Consider the following 14,992-nt stretch of genomic DNA (forward strand, 5'->3'; position numbering starts at 1 on the left):
TTCCTCTTAAAGGAATGTTTCAACCAACGTTAAAAAGGGTAGTACAATTCCCAAAACATGCACCTAATGACCATTGTACTGTCTGTTACACTGATCTTTAACACTTACTTAGATGTGTCCACTGTCTTAAATGAACACGTTAATTCTGTGCACCATATATATTTAATATTTTATCAGACATTTGAAGTAAGCTGTTTCTGGCTATGAATCTCTTTCTGTAATCCCCCTAAATTGCGGGTTTTTTTCAACTGTCTTGCATATTTGACAGTAAAGAATGACATTTTAAAGGTTCACCAGGCGTGTTGTGGCTAAACACAGTGCTGCATTTGCTCTGTGATGTTGTGGGGTCTTACATTTATGTTGGAGATTGAGGATGGGGGATTTACTTCACCGGTGCTGGTGAGGTAGAGCTGTCTGCTCTGAAAAGCATGGGAGTGAAGGCAGTCTCAGTGCTGTTTTGGGTGAACTTTTCTGTAAATGGAAATTAGTTCTTCAGAGATTTATAGTTCTATAATGGAGAGCTGCTGCAGTGTGTTGAAGACAGCCCTGCAATTAAGTGAATTTACTTCTGGCACGGTGAATGGCCCTCTAATTACTTGCTGATAGAAATGGAGCTTCTGCCTGAACGACACTAAAATCTGAGAAATGGGATGGTGAGAATCGAGGGAGATTACATTAGCGCTTCTGAAATCGCTTATCGGCATTGACGTGAAGGGTGAGTTGGAAGGCGCCTTTGAGCGTCACTTCTTTCACGTGTGCTGGGAGGTTTTACCCCTGGCGGTCCAGGCCTGCACTGGCCGCTTGGTGAGGTCGTTCTTCACCTCGAGCCAGAGCCCTGAGCGGCTCCTCGGGGTTCGCTGCTGCCCTCGGCTGTTGAGCCGCTCTGCTGCCGCAGCCTTCGCCGCCTGCCCGATGTTTTGATGAGCCCGGAGCCTTGTTCCTTCTCCCGCTCTCGGGGTCGCTTCGTCGGAGCCCCGCCGCCCCCTTAGCGCCCAGCACGGGGGGCGGGGCCAAGCGCTCGCGCCCGTCGCACCTCCGTGATGCGGCGGGCGCTGATTGGCGGAGGCGGCGGGGCGGGGCGTTGCGGCCGGCCGTGAGGAAGGGGCGGGGAGGCGCCGCGCCGGGCCGGACCGAGCAGCTTCACCCCCTTCCGCCGTCGCCCCCGCTAGCCCGGCCATGGCGTACGGTGGCCTGACGGTGCCCATCATCGTCATGAGCGTTTTCTGGGGGGTGGTCGGCGGCGTCCTGCCGTGGCTCGTACCCAAGGGGCCTAACCGCGGGTGAGTGACCGGGGGGTGGCAGGAGGCCGCGGGAGGCCGGGGCCGCTCTGAGGGGGGCGGCGGCGGCGGGACCCTTCCCTTCCCCCTCAGGCATGGCGGGCGGGGGGGCAGTGTGTGAGGAGGCCCCGGCGGAGGCGGTCCCAGTGCCCCGTGCCCTTGCGGGCCCGCCGGGCAGCAGCGGCCTTGCGGCCCCGGCTCTCTCGAGTTCCTCTTTCCCCCACCGTCGAGGCCCGGCGGCCGCCGCGGCGCCCCGTCTGCCGTGCTCGCCGCTCCGCCGGGCCTGGAGCCGCCGCCTCCTGCCGCAGTGGCCCTGCGGGTTCCTCGTCGCCGTGCTGGCGCAGCGCGGAGGGCGGGCGGCCCCGGGGCCCAGGCGCTTGTGCCGGCCGGGATCCAGCCGGCGGCGGAAAGGCCGGAGCAAACGCCTGCGAGGCTTCCCGAGCACGGGGCGGGAGCCAGGAGCGGAGTCTCCGTGCCTTAATTATCCGTCACGGTCCTGAGTTTTCCCCTCAAGCCCTGTGACCACCTGCATATGCAGCGCCCTGTGGCAAGGAGACGTGGTTAAGTTAGATGGCTTTTGAGGAATAGCTTCCTTTTCGTACTCATTCTTTTCTAAATTATTCTGCTATCCTCCAGTCCCATACTGGATAAGGCTGCAAAACTTACAAAAACATAGAATTGCCTAGGTAGTAGATCTCTGTTCTGTGCTTAAACGTATACTAGTGGCCTTGTTGCTGTGGTGGCCTGAGGACAAAAGCAGGGTATCTAAGCAGAGAAATTTTTCCTGCAGTGATCATAGCTGCTCAGATTAAAAAGTAGACAAGTTTCTGTCTTTCTCTTTTCCCTAGGAGATAATGACTTCTTAATCTCTCTTCCTCTCTCTGACTTCCCTTCTACTCCACAGGTACCAACCGTCTTTTCTCTTAGTCATTTATCTGAACTGTGTGGAATTTTCCTCAAGTTCTATTTAGTTCTGATACTTACTGCCGCAGTTTCAAACCTTAAGTGTGTTTTGTGCCTGAAAACTTGCCTGTCCTGAGAAATACCTTGGAAGTAAGTCTTCCAGGCATGCCCTTAAAGTATGTGGGTCACCAACAGATGTTTTGTCGTTATTCCAAAATGCGATCAACAAATATGAATGTAGAGCACTGCTGTGTTCTGATTCTATAGCATGTCTATAGTAGCACTGTGTAGTCTGTTAAATTCTCATCTTTTTAAAAAAACCCCAACCCAACATCTGCTCAAAGTCTATTTCTGAATAGGATTGTTCTCTTTCTAAGAAAAGAAGTCAGTGCAAACTTTAACTGACCTAAGAATTCACGTTGCATAGGTTAAAACTCCCAAACAATGACTCTGGGACTGCCTGGAAAGGAGGGGTTCCTGAAGCTTTGTTACCTTTGTAGTGTTTGCTTGAAAGTTGACAAGGTGGGTGTGTACTGATAGATGAAAAATATTGGATGTTATCCATGTAACAAAAGAGTTGTAAGTTAACGACCCGGCATGAGTTTTTGTTATTTGGTTTGGGGGTGAAATACATAGAGCGAAATACCTATTTTATGATTTAAAAAGAAAAAAAACACACCTCCATTTTGCTACTAAGTTCCATGAGCTGCATAGATCACTCACTGTTAGAAAAAAATCTCATTTCCTTTCCTCTCATTTCAAAATCATACATGTGTGTAGCTGCAGTTTTTCCATTTTCAGTTTAAAGAGCTGCTTGGTTCTTGCTTCTTTTCAGCTTAACTATGGTTTCTGACACAGTTTTCTTTCAGCAAGAAAGGAAAAATCTTGTCTCACAGATAATTCTGTGTGGCTTTGAGATCTTATTTTGTATTAAATTTGTATTCATGATAGAAAATTAAAAGAAATATTTTGATACCAAAATGTTCTGTAAGCAGAATTTTGCAAATGGAGAAAATGCTTTTTGTTTACTGTTAGCATTAGAACATCCTGCTTCAGTAGTTTACTAACTTGCTGGTAGAAATGACTGTGAAATGGAGCAAGGACACTGACTGCATAAGATTTTGCTCCTCTTTGGAGTGATTTTTGTTAAATACTGTTGTATACCTCTGTTTGACAGAGCTGTGTCAGTTCTTTTGCAGAGTCTTAGCTTTGCCTCTGCAACTTACTCGGCTGGAAGAAGTTAGAACGCTTATGTTGAGTCACCTTGCATATGATCAAAGTTGAACTTGTTCTCGTTTGCTGGTTGGTTGTTCTTTGTTTTTCCGATGTATCTTGTGGTCAGTCATAACATGACACTTAATCAGCTGTTTCTCTCCTTCCTTTTTGCAGTGTTATCAACACAATGCTGGTGACATGTGCTGTTTGCTGCTACCTGTTGTAAGTATAAATAATCTCTTGCCTCTTAATCAAGGCGTGGTTCTGATGTAATTGAAAGTTCCTTTTTTATAGCCTCAAAACATTTAGGAAGAAGCAGCTTTTCAAATGTATCACAGAGATTTAGGTTCATGGTATTCTTTGGCAGCTCTTAGAATTCTTTAGAGTTCTAAAGACCTTCAACATGCTGAAGAAAACATTTTTCCATTGGAAGATACCGAATTAAAACATAATTCCTCTTGTCCTCTGACACCTAACTGTTGAATAGTGCTCTGCCTTGACTTGATATTATTCCTTTCCAGTTCACTAGCTTATTCACTCACAAGTATAATGGCAGTTTGTCAATTCTAGAATTTTTCTGATTCACAGTAGCGAAATTAACTTTTTGCCTTTTTCATTCTTTATACCTTACATTTATTTCTAAGGTGATACTAATTTAAGCCTACTGATGAGTTTTGCTTTACTTAGATTGGTTGAATATATTCTCAAAATCTGGTAGAGCAGTGGGTGGAAAAACTTACACATCAGAGGTTTTATATATGACTAATATTTTTTGTGACACTTTGCTATATCAAGACTGTTTATATTTAAATGCACAGTATATTTTGAGGCTGCCTCCTTTCTGTAAGAGAATTAGTAGAAATAATGACTTGTTGAGGAACTCGTCATATCGTGTTTGGGTTTTGGCAAGAGGTAAGCCAGCTGTAGCCTGCAAGAGAAAGCGTGCTTATTGTTTTCTCTCTCTCTTTTTGTTGTTTTCTTGTTGTTGTTTGGTTGGGGTTTTTTGTTTGTGTGTTTTGTGGGTTGGTTTTTTTTTTTTTTGGTAAGACTAGAGTCTGATCTTTTCAAAGAAAGTGCTGCGCAGAAATAACTGAAAGAATTTGTTATGGAGAGTAAACTGGTAAAAGTCGGGTTAGATCTTTAGGGTTAACTTGTAATAAAATCATTATTCAGAGTTCCACTTGAACCTGAGTAGTATTTGTACTTTCCTGAAGTGTTTAGGCATTATTTATGCTTAACATGAATATTTAGAGAAATGGATCTCTAATCTCAAGATTCTTAAGAACTGGCAGCCAAAAGCCATTATTATCAGTGCTGGCATATTCCAGGAGAGGCCTGTTTGGTTCCATGGTGAGTTGGCCTGTGGCATAGGCTTATGCAGGTCTGATTTAGTTTAGTAAGGTGATATTCGGGTTTTATATAGGTGAAGGCTATTTTATTTTTTTTTAATTATTCACTGTATTTGACATATGAAGTCTTAAGAAATGTTCTTCTGGATAATTGTAAAAGTACAGCAAACTTGGTCCTGTGTTTTTTATCTATGACTGTTTTTTAAATTAAAGTTTTGCCGAGCAGATATAGAAACTTGAGAAGAGCTTTGTAGTGTCAGCAACTTGAATTTGGGATTGAAATCACAGTGCTATGAAGGCCTACTTGCCTGCCCATAAAATATGCAGCAGCCCAATCTCGTGGTATGTCCCAAACGCTGGCCTAAGAAAGGGCAACTGTGGATGCTCATTTTTACTAGGTTACTGCGTTTTGGTTACAGTAAATTGGGACTGGGTTTTTTTGGAGGGGGGAGGGAGAGAATGTTTTGTGTTTTGTTTTGGTTTTGTTCAAGTTTAAAGTTCTCACTTAAGTTCTTCCTACTTGGTATTTTAACAAATACTGTCCTACTCTTCTAAAATCCTTGAAGTTTAGGGCTTGTTTTCTTTATTGTTTGAAGAAGGACGGTTTCCTTGAAGTCGAGGCCACGTGGTTTCTGCACAGTCCTCTGGATTATGATGTAGAATGTATTCGTTGTAGGATTTTGACTGAATGCTATGAACTCTTCAAATGTATGGTGGTATTTCACTTGTAAGTTTAGTGATTTTTGTACCGAAACAGACCTTTTATAAATCTGGTGTCACTAACGAGATTTATAATCTGTTCTTGCATGTCCAGTGAGGGGGTTCTTTCATAATCCTGTGGACTCTAACTTGTTTCCTGTATTCCCTTTGGCCTTCTCCGATTACACCTTGAAAAAAGAGAAGCAGCAAAATCTTAGTATGTTTTTAACCATTGGTAGTTACATCCAACCAGATAAATTACATAGATAGTGCCTGCTTGCCAGAATACAACAAAAAGCAGATATTCTCCTCATGTTCCAAGATAGAACTTGCGTAATCACACAGTCTTTTTGGTTTTTTTTCCACTCGTGAATTCTGTATAAAATCATAGAACAGCCCTGGTTGGAAAGGACCTCAAAAGATCATCTGGTCCAACCTTTCTTTCTTCTGTTTTACTCAAATGTATGTAAGTTTGTTCTTCCTGTATCAGTTTCTTTTTTGGGGGGAGGCATTGGAAAAAATTTCAGACCTTAATTTCAGTGACTAAAGAAAGAGACTAATTCATGCCAGTCTTGAAGCACGAAAGAGGATTCTTTGTTGGATATGTTAGGGTTAAAATAACTTGTGTTGTCCCAGCTATGGTCTCTTCCATATTTGTGTGTCCTTAGTAGGTAGCTAGTCCTGGCACCTACTTCTTTGTAGCGTTGTTTAGAACGCTGCTAGACCTACTTTCGTACTCTTTTGAGTTACCTTTCCAATTAAAAATAGGGAAAAAACAATTTCCTGTCTTCATTAAACACCACTTGATTCACAAATTGATTTGCATCAAACTGAATTTGTTCCAACTAAATTTGAAATCAATCAAATTTCAACTTCAGGCCGTTTCTTCTGTGTTTGGTTTAACAGTGATCATTTTGAATAACCATATTGACCACACAGTGTTAATTTGGTTGTTCTATGGAAAACTTTTGTATGGGTAAGTGCATAATTTGTGTACAGATACTGTACCCAGCAGCCTTTTGAAGGAGAATACATAAGCCTCAGGAACCTGATAAAATAAAAGGCAAGACATAAGGAGTCACTGCTGCAGAAATTACAGGTTACGCCGTGTTGTGAGGTACTGTCAAAGTCCAAATCTATTTTGCCGTTTACAAAGCAGTTCCTGAAGCAGTATCATGATATTCTACTAACAGAGGTCAGTGTGCTTGGAAAATGGTATTATTTGCTACTGATTCTAAAAGGATTAAAATATGGTTGCCTAAATTGACATTTAAACAGAGATAGCAGGACCTTAATTTGTAATATGCAGCATAGACAGATGGCAGTTATGGTAGAAAGACCTTTTAAAAAATCTTTCTGGTAGAACATAAGGGACTTTAATTTCCTTGTCTGAGCTGGGTAATTATCTGGTAGAATTTAAGGGCCTGTGGGTGGCTCGAATGCCATACCTGATTTTAGCAACTCTGGAACGTTACACATTGGATACAGAGCCTTGCTTTGTTTTACTTTGAATGCCGTGTTTTGTTTTGCATTGTCATGATAGATTATTGTATAAAGCAGCATCACTTAAGCAAAATGTGGGAAAAGCTTTTTCATCTTTTCTTATCTTGAATGCAAGGGAGTCATGGAGTTCAGTGCCTAACTACTGCTTTAAATTATTAGGCCCTAGCAGAGCAGGGAGGAGGAATATACTATTGACCTGTAATGCCACTGTGGCTCAGAGCTTGGGTATCCAGCGTGGTCCCAACAAATAGCTTTTGAAAACTGCACAGTGCTTGCCTAAAGCATGGTTATACAGCTGGGACACGTCAATATTTTGAATGTGCTTCCAGCTCATTTAATTCACAGCCATGCTGGGTTTGAACTTAGGAAGCATAGAGAGGTGAGATATTTGTGCGTAGAGTTCCTTCCTTCTGTACAGTGAGAAAGAGAATAATGTGCTTTCACAGGCTTTTAGTGTTCCTACCCTCCTCCCACTTTTGTTAGTTCAGGATGCCAAAGGCAGATGGTACAGTGCTCTGGCACCCCTTCGATCTGTCTTTTCTATCTGAAAATTAACCCTTGCAAAATAAATTCTGTGACATTTTTAAAAGCTAACTTGCTTTTCTCTTAAGTAAATTTAACATAATGATTAACATGGCTTCAAAATACATTGTTGTCATTGCTTTGGATAACAAAGTAGAAATGTGTCCACCTAAAGGTTAGTGGCTCTTCTTGGTAGTGTCATGCTGATGTTTTAATTGCTTTGTATAGCCTGCTACGTATTTCAGAGCTTGCATGACTGATAGACTGCTGCAGGCTCAAGTATATCATTTTAACTAGAGTCCTACTTTATGCAGAACTGAAAGCAGCATTGAAAATAAATATTTGTAAACTTTAAGAGGACTGATGTGTTTTCTTTAAGTCTTGCCCACATCTTTTGCCCCTGGCTGTTCTTGCTGTTTTACAGCCAACCTGCACTTGGTTTGCTGGTCAAAGCATCAAGGTTTGTGTGGAATTTTCCATGACTGCCTAAGCACTCTGATACATTTGTGGCAGCTCCCATTACAAAGCTGCTCTGCTTTTTCTCCTCCTTACAAAGCATTCTAGAAATAGCAGACAGATGAGCCAGTGTGTTCGCTAAATGTGTTTATGTAGTTAGTATTTAACATAGATTTAAATCCATGCAAGCATCCATTGCTTTTTCTGAATATTGTAATATTTACAAAGCAAATATATCTTTTAACAGTGCAATATTTATTTCTGTTTAGCTTTCCTGGATGTTTTCCACAAACTACATTCCTCTTGTTTTCAGTTCTGGCTATGGCTTCTGGAGTGTTAGTTTGTGAGCTGCTCTGATGAGAAGGCTGCTGTTCCTGATGATCTGTTGTCATATTGGTTTTGTTGTGGGGTTTTTAATTTTGTGTGTGTTCCTGTAGTGTTGTACCCTTTTATTTTAGGTCCCTGTTTCTTGACCTCTGTGCCAGGCTTAAATTCACTTTTGTTCAGTCTCTGATGCAAGGGTAGGTGTCATACACAGAAAGTAAGAGCAAGTGAGAGAGAGTATGTTTCTCGGAGGTTTTTGTTTAAGGGATGTTTCAAAGGCATCGAGAAAAGGTCTCTCTCTTGCGTTTCTATCTCCTGAGCCCACAAATACCTGAGTTTCATATGTCTTAGGACACTTTTGTGTCAAAGGGAAACTACGAGAGAAATGCTGTCAGGTGGGTTTATGCTGCTTTAAACTGAATAGGACAACTTACTGTTTCAGTTGTGGAGTGATGCGGTACCAGATCTTCATTGCTGGCATCTGGTGTTTTATGTATGAGCTTCAGTAAAGTTTTGATTTGATAGTAGACCTTCCTGAAAATAGTTTCTTCTTCTCTGATAGTGCTTGTGCTTTGGACAAGCCTTTCCATGATCATAAGCTTTGTAATTTGGCTGATGTTCTCTCTGTTGGGTTGGGGGGTTGTCTTGCAGTTGGCTGATTGCGATTCTGGCTCAACTCAACCCTCTCTTTGGGCCGCAGTTAAGCAATGAAACAATCTGGTATCTTAAATATGACTGGCCTTAAGGATGCCTGTCCTCTGCTGCAATTTATTGACTAGGTGAGTATGATCAGATTTATTAATATATTTGGTATGTTAAAGCTTCAGGAGAAATTGAGCAGTAGTGTAAGCAGTGCGTTCAGAATTGCTAGCTGTTTTGCAGGAGAAATCTATCTTTTTATAGGCTGCAACAAAACGTATTTTGGATGTTAATCTTGACTGGATACCATGAAAAGCTTGGACTGAATTCTTGTACAGTTATTTTTCTCTGCTATCATGTCATGTGGTGCTGTGTTCAGTAAGGAGAACAGTACATTTCTTCCTACAAAAAAAAAAAAAAAATCAGGCTGGGGTGTCTTTTAATAGCGAGCATAAGTGGATTTCCTAATCTTTAACAATTGTTAAACCTCCCTTCGAGCCTACTGCCATTTCATCCACGACCTGTAATGATTTCCAAGGAAATGTGCAGTTGTCCTCATTCATCTGGAAAGTCAGACTGAGAACTGCAATTAGAATGGTTCTTTATCTCCTGTCAATGTATAGCACTAACACAGAGCTTGCAGATGAATGTTTTATTTTTTTTTAATGATAGTCTGCGTGCAACTTTAATCATAGGTAAGCCTGGTGGTTGCTATCTGGCTAGTACTATTGGAATGCAGTTGTTGCAGTTCTTGGGCATGCTTTCAGACATGACCAGCAAAAATACAAAGTCTTGTACTAAAAGTTAGGGGGATTGTGGATGCCCCATCCCTGAAGGTGTTCAAGGCCAGGTTGGACGGGGCTTTGAGCAACCTGGTCTGGTGGGAGTTTCAACTCTAATCATTCTGTGATTCTATGAAAACTACCTTGATGACTTCAGGTTTCTCTAGAATGGCAGCATTTGGAGTTGAAGGTTCAAATGAAGGGTAGCTGTGGAAAGAAGTACACATGATTTTAGTTTTTATGCTGGTAACTGAATAATTAGACATGCTGAGTTTTTTTACATGTTTTTGTGGTGGTTGTTTTTGTCCTTTTAGGTTTTAACTGCCTACCCCCCTGCTGTCATTACTTTAACTTCTGTTTACAGAAGTCCAATAGCAGCAGACAGATGACAATTGATGTTATAGCTGAGTTAAATGCTGACTGTAAAGCATCCGGAACATTTACCCTGAAGCAAAGCTCCACTGCTTCAAAGTAGGCTTCATCTGAACTGTGGTGTTGTCAGACTGTGGCATGTGTATATGTCTGTAGCTTCTCTTTTAAGCAGTAAGCAGAAGCTAAAGGTAGACTTGGCCCTGCTTCAAGTAGAGGCCTGTAATTAGTGAAGTCAGTCAAGCTGGATTTCCTATGTGCATTTTCACTGCTCATGTGTTAACACATAATTAGTTAGCTAAAACAGAGACCATTGTATTCTGGTAATGGGCGTACAGATCCCTGAATCCCATAGGATAACTCAGTTGCCTGGATCTGAAATAGCAATGTAGTTATCTGGACAAGTGGATGCCTTGGATATAAAAATTGGGCTTCCTTCTACCTGATAAATGGTCTGTTTGTTGCAACCAGCAAGGATAAACTGGAGATGAGATACAGCTCTTGGACTCTAGGCAGCTGCTGAAAGAATCAGAGCTTTCCCACTCCCTTTCAGTGAAGGATTTACCAGAGAACTGAAGGTAAATTTGTACCAAGAAAGAGAGGGAACTAATGCATTCTAGGATGGCCAGGTTTATGTGAGGAGGTATCACTGGAACTGTTATTTTAAAACTTATTAATAGAGAATTTGAGACCTATACAGTGCATGCTGTTGTGTTATGTGAAGCAGTTTGTTTTAACATTTGACATATCTGATTTCATTGGCTTATTTTTAGAATAGAATTAAGGTTCTTGTCTTTGTGAAAAAGAATGCTTTAAAAAGTAAAAGCATATAACAATCTTCGAATATCATAGTTAGCTATTATGTTTGTTCTTGCTAGAAATGTGCTATTCCAGGACATACTATTCTCCATGATCTTGTTTGAATTACTCTTGTAGTGTTGAGTGAGCTGAGCAGCAAGGACGTGGCTACCTTGATCAGGCTGCAGTGCTGTGCCGTGCCCTGTCTTTCACTGTTGAGCCTCCTGTTGAGTTTCTCACTAGACAGGAGCTGTGAATTAGATTGCATCTGAAAGAGTTGGGATACATCTCTGACACAGCATGAAATCCCACAAATATAGCTACCATTTCTTGTTTGACCAGTTATTTTTAGCTTTTAAGAGGTGCTTTTCCAGCACTCAAGGTACATCTACTATACTTCTTTTTGCTTCCTGTTTCTCTTTCAGTTGAGGTTTGGATGGATTAGTATGGACAATGCCAAGAGTTAAAGCAAAGAGAATGAAATACTAACTCCCAGAGTGGAGAGACCTCAATTAAAAATAAGGATAGTCTAAGCAAACCCATTTTACTTGACCAACAGAGCAGGCTGAAAATGCACACAGAAGGCCACTGCATTCTAGTGAGGAGCTCCTACAGATGCTGACTTGATTGATCCATGCCAAATTACAGTTTGATCTTTCTTTTCAGTCAGTATCCCTGCGATTCAAGTGATGATGCTGTATCAGATGACTTGTCTGTATAATCAAGTTAATGGCTTGGATGGCAATATGTAAGGACATGCAGACTTCTGTAGCTGTGATACATATGGGCTGTAGATAAGGAATGTGATCTAACGCCGCCTTTTCTCCTTAACTTTCTCAATTTAAAGTCTCCGTTCTCAAACCAGGGACTTTCTTCATGCAAGCGCGAGAAGGGCTATCATCCAGATGACTGGATGCTGTTACAGCATTGAAAACTTCCTGGTAAAATCGTTGTTCTACCAGCTTGTAATGTAACTAAAACGACTTGCAGTAACTTCAGAAATGAAACTGCCAAGAAAGCAAGAAAATAGAGGTTATTCTTGAAGCTCCATATAGATTAATTATCTACAGTTCTTGCCCATTTCTCAGTGCATTTGTGGAATGGAAATAGTTGCAGTTAACAACCAGGTCTTCAATTAGTAAACTGTCTCCATGAAAAGGAATAATTAAGTTGCCTTTTGCTTTGCAGGTAAAGAAGAGATTTCCTCCAGATGAAAAACTCCACTGACCCAAAGATGCCTTTAACGTAGTTGGTTGGATACCAAGCCTGCATTAATGCCTTAACCTTTCTATTGTGCTTCAAATGGCTTGTTCAAAGCCCTCCTTTTTTTCCTACTGTACCATTTATCAGTGTGCCTAATGCAATTTATACTCCTCTTTGGTACTGTAAATTTTTGCCTGTTAACTTCAGATGTGATGAAAATTTCTAAAGTTTTTATGGGTCATAAAGTCATCTTCCCTGTTCATTTTACTCACCCTGCAGGAACACTGTATATATCTTCCAGGTCTTAGGTTTTCTGTTGCTGTGCTTTCACACCCCTGTTCTGTTTGACTGCACTTGAAAAAAACGTGTGCAATGAAACTGTATGAGGAGAGGAGAAACAGTGGTGCCACATGCTGATGGCATTTATTTTTTAAAATGAGTTGTATTCTTGGGAAATTTGGTCTAAAATTTCTCGTGCCTGGAAATAAAACTAATCCTCTGCTTTATACAAAATGCTCTCGTGCCATGTTTAACTGTTACAATGTGCTTTTCTGTGGTTTTAGTTGGACAAGAGTTGGCCAGAGCTGAGGAAACTTAGATGATGTGGATAAACCTTAATAAAGTCATAGAGTGTGATGAGATGAGCACACTTGCTGCCTGTATCGAGACCTCTCTGGTAGTACTAAAATAGGACTAAGTTTGCAATTGGAAATTGCTGAAGAGTCTGCAGGAAGAGGCAGATGCTTAGCTTGAGAGCCTTTTCTCCGTGAACTTCCCACTGTCCGATACTAGGCGACTAAGTAGCAGAAATAACATTACTAGTTTGAGCGAAGCGTAAATAGTAATTTTTGTAGGAGATTGGATCCTCCCAAAAGGCTAGGGACTAAATCCTATAGTAACAAGCAATTTGAACTGAACAGAAACGAGCTGTTGTTTTACACTGACTTGGGACTCGCACGTGGAATTGCAGACCTGATAAAGCACATGGCAATGTAGGCCAGAGAGGAACGATTGCCGAGGCTCCTCGATGTCAGCTGAGTCTGTGGCGTTGGGAATGAATCTCTTAAGTCATTTGCTAAGGAATAGCTTCAAAGGGTATAAATACCACTGCATGCACAGGAGTCTTTGTGTACGCTCTTACTTCCTTAAATCCTCTCCAGGTAAACTGCAGTTATTCCTTACTGTGTGTTACTGTTATGCACAAGGACATAATGGAACAGGTTTGTGGTTTTTTTTCTTTTTCATTTTGTGTAGCACTGTTAACTTGTTGAATGGGACAGTACTTATTGCTACACAGGAAATTCCAAGATCCTGCCAAAATGCTGTAACTTGCGGTGACCGAAAACCAGACAGTGTGAATTGCAAAAAGAAACAAGAATGCGTCTGCAAATAAGCAAATTTTTTGAAGTGCGTGTGGAGGATAAGATACGTTAACATTCCGGGGGGGAGAAATGCTTCAAGACACTGTTGACCATTTTGAATATGTAACAGTTTTTTAAGATATATTGATCTGCCTGTCATATTTACCCTAAAGTAAGATGTCAAAAAAGAAGACATCCAGTGACACACAGCGGTGTTAGTATATTGGTATTGTCGCTTTCTTTAACAAGCTTTCTGTTTTAGGTTCTAAGCTCTCGGTCATTGTAGAAGATACAGGAGAAGTCATTGTTCACACGGCGTGTTTCACTGTTAGTGAATTTCATGTAAAGAGCTATTCGAAGCCTGGACAAACAAGCCATAGTTGAATTTTTATTTAGGTTCTTCACAGATAAAGAAACTTCCCTTTATCCGAATGTTTAATATTTTCTCTGAAATGGATACCAGGTAGCAGTGTGATTGAAGAAGTTGAAAAAATAATCTTTTGTTTCTGTTGTGCTGAATGTTGTGTGACCTACTCTCTGCATCGTGATTGTGGAATGGTCTGCTCCATGTGTGCCAGGAATCAACACTGCTGCAGATAATTTCTTTTTTTGCATGACTGCAGGAAATGAGAGCAGACAGCCTCAGCTGCTGGTGTTTAACAAACCGTGCAGGTACTGAAGCCTTTAACAGTTCCCTCTTGCTTTGTGACAGCGGAAGAGAATGCAGAATGTTAAAATATACATGAAGGAAGCTTGCGAGTACTTGAAGTAGATGCAAAGCCTGGGTCTGCAGGGAAACTGTCTGACCTCTGCATGTGTACTGATATTTTGGGGCAAGGTAAAAAGTGAGGAAGATTAAGGAAACTGTCTCCGTAGCCAAGTCTTGAAGACTGTAAGTCATAAACATTGGCAGCATGTAGAGCAAATGTTCAGGTCGGGGTCACTTCAAATGTGACTTCACTTCAAACTACTTTTGTTTGCATTGTTTAGGAAACTCAGATTTCTGCATCTGTGCCCCTCACGGGATGTTGTTCTGAAGAGTTTATGGAAGTCTGCTTTTCCTCTGCTGTAAATGATGGAAGCACTTTACCTGTGCACAAGGCTTTCAGCTAGTTGTTGGAGGTGGGCAGCTGGTCCCTTCTGGTCAGAATCATATATTATCAAGCAAAAAAAATTGCTTTGTATTGTCAGGCGTGATGGGTTTTAGGTATAGCGGAAAGTTTTGCTACTGCAGGGGCCTGAAATGCAAAAAGTCATCTAAACACTAGAAGAAATACTTTTTACAATTAGTAAGATAAGAAGGGCTGGGTCTCTTTTTAATATTTATTTATTAGTAATTTCTCCATTTGCAGCTGAAGTGCTGGAGGCTAGTCGGGGTCTGCGTGTTTCTATCCGTGGCCGGCACCAGAGCGACCGGACCAGCTGCCGAGCAGTGACCACCCCGCCTTAAATAGCCCCCGCGCGCCTCTCCGCCGTCACGTGACGGGGGAGGCCCCGCCGGGGCGGCGCCCCATTGGCCGGCGGGGCGGCGGCCGGCGATTGGCTGGCGCGGCCTTTCCCCCCCCCCCCCTCCTTCCCCTCCCTCCCCACGT

At 41.8% G+C, this 14,992-nt stretch overlaps 1 protein-coding gene across 2 annotated transcripts; it reads left to right on the top strand.

The window, feature by feature from the left end:
* Positions 1-1,065: 1,065 nt before the first annotated feature.
* Positions 1,066-12,701, top strand: ATP6V0E1 (ATPase H+ transporting V0 subunit e1). Of its 2 annotated transcripts, XM_063349092.1 has the most exons (4): positions 1,068-1,280; positions 3,570-3,617; positions 8,900-9,027; positions 12,025-12,701. In XM_063349092.1, the coding sequence occupies exons 1-3, from the start codon at positions 1,177-1,179 to the stop codon at positions 8,991-8,993; spliced, it is 246 nt and encodes an 81-aa protein (XP_063205162.1). In that variant the 5' UTR covers positions 1,068-1,176; the 3' UTR covers positions 8,994-9,027; positions 12,025-12,701. The 2 variants fall into 2 exon arrangements, with proteins under 2 accessions (XP_063205164.1, XP_063205162.1); XM_063349094.1 differs by lacking the exon at positions 12,025-12,701 and having other exon boundaries at positions 1,066-1,280; positions 8,900-9,029.
* Positions 12,702-14,992: the final 2,291 nt, after the last annotated feature.

Source organism: Chroicocephalus ridibundus, chromosome 11 (assembly GCF_963924245.1).
Source record: "Chroicocephalus ridibundus chromosome 11, bChrRid1.1, whole genome shotgun sequence".
Classification (NCBI taxonomy): domain Eukaryota; kingdom Metazoa; phylum Chordata; class Aves; order Charadriiformes; family Laridae; genus Chroicocephalus; species Chroicocephalus ridibundus.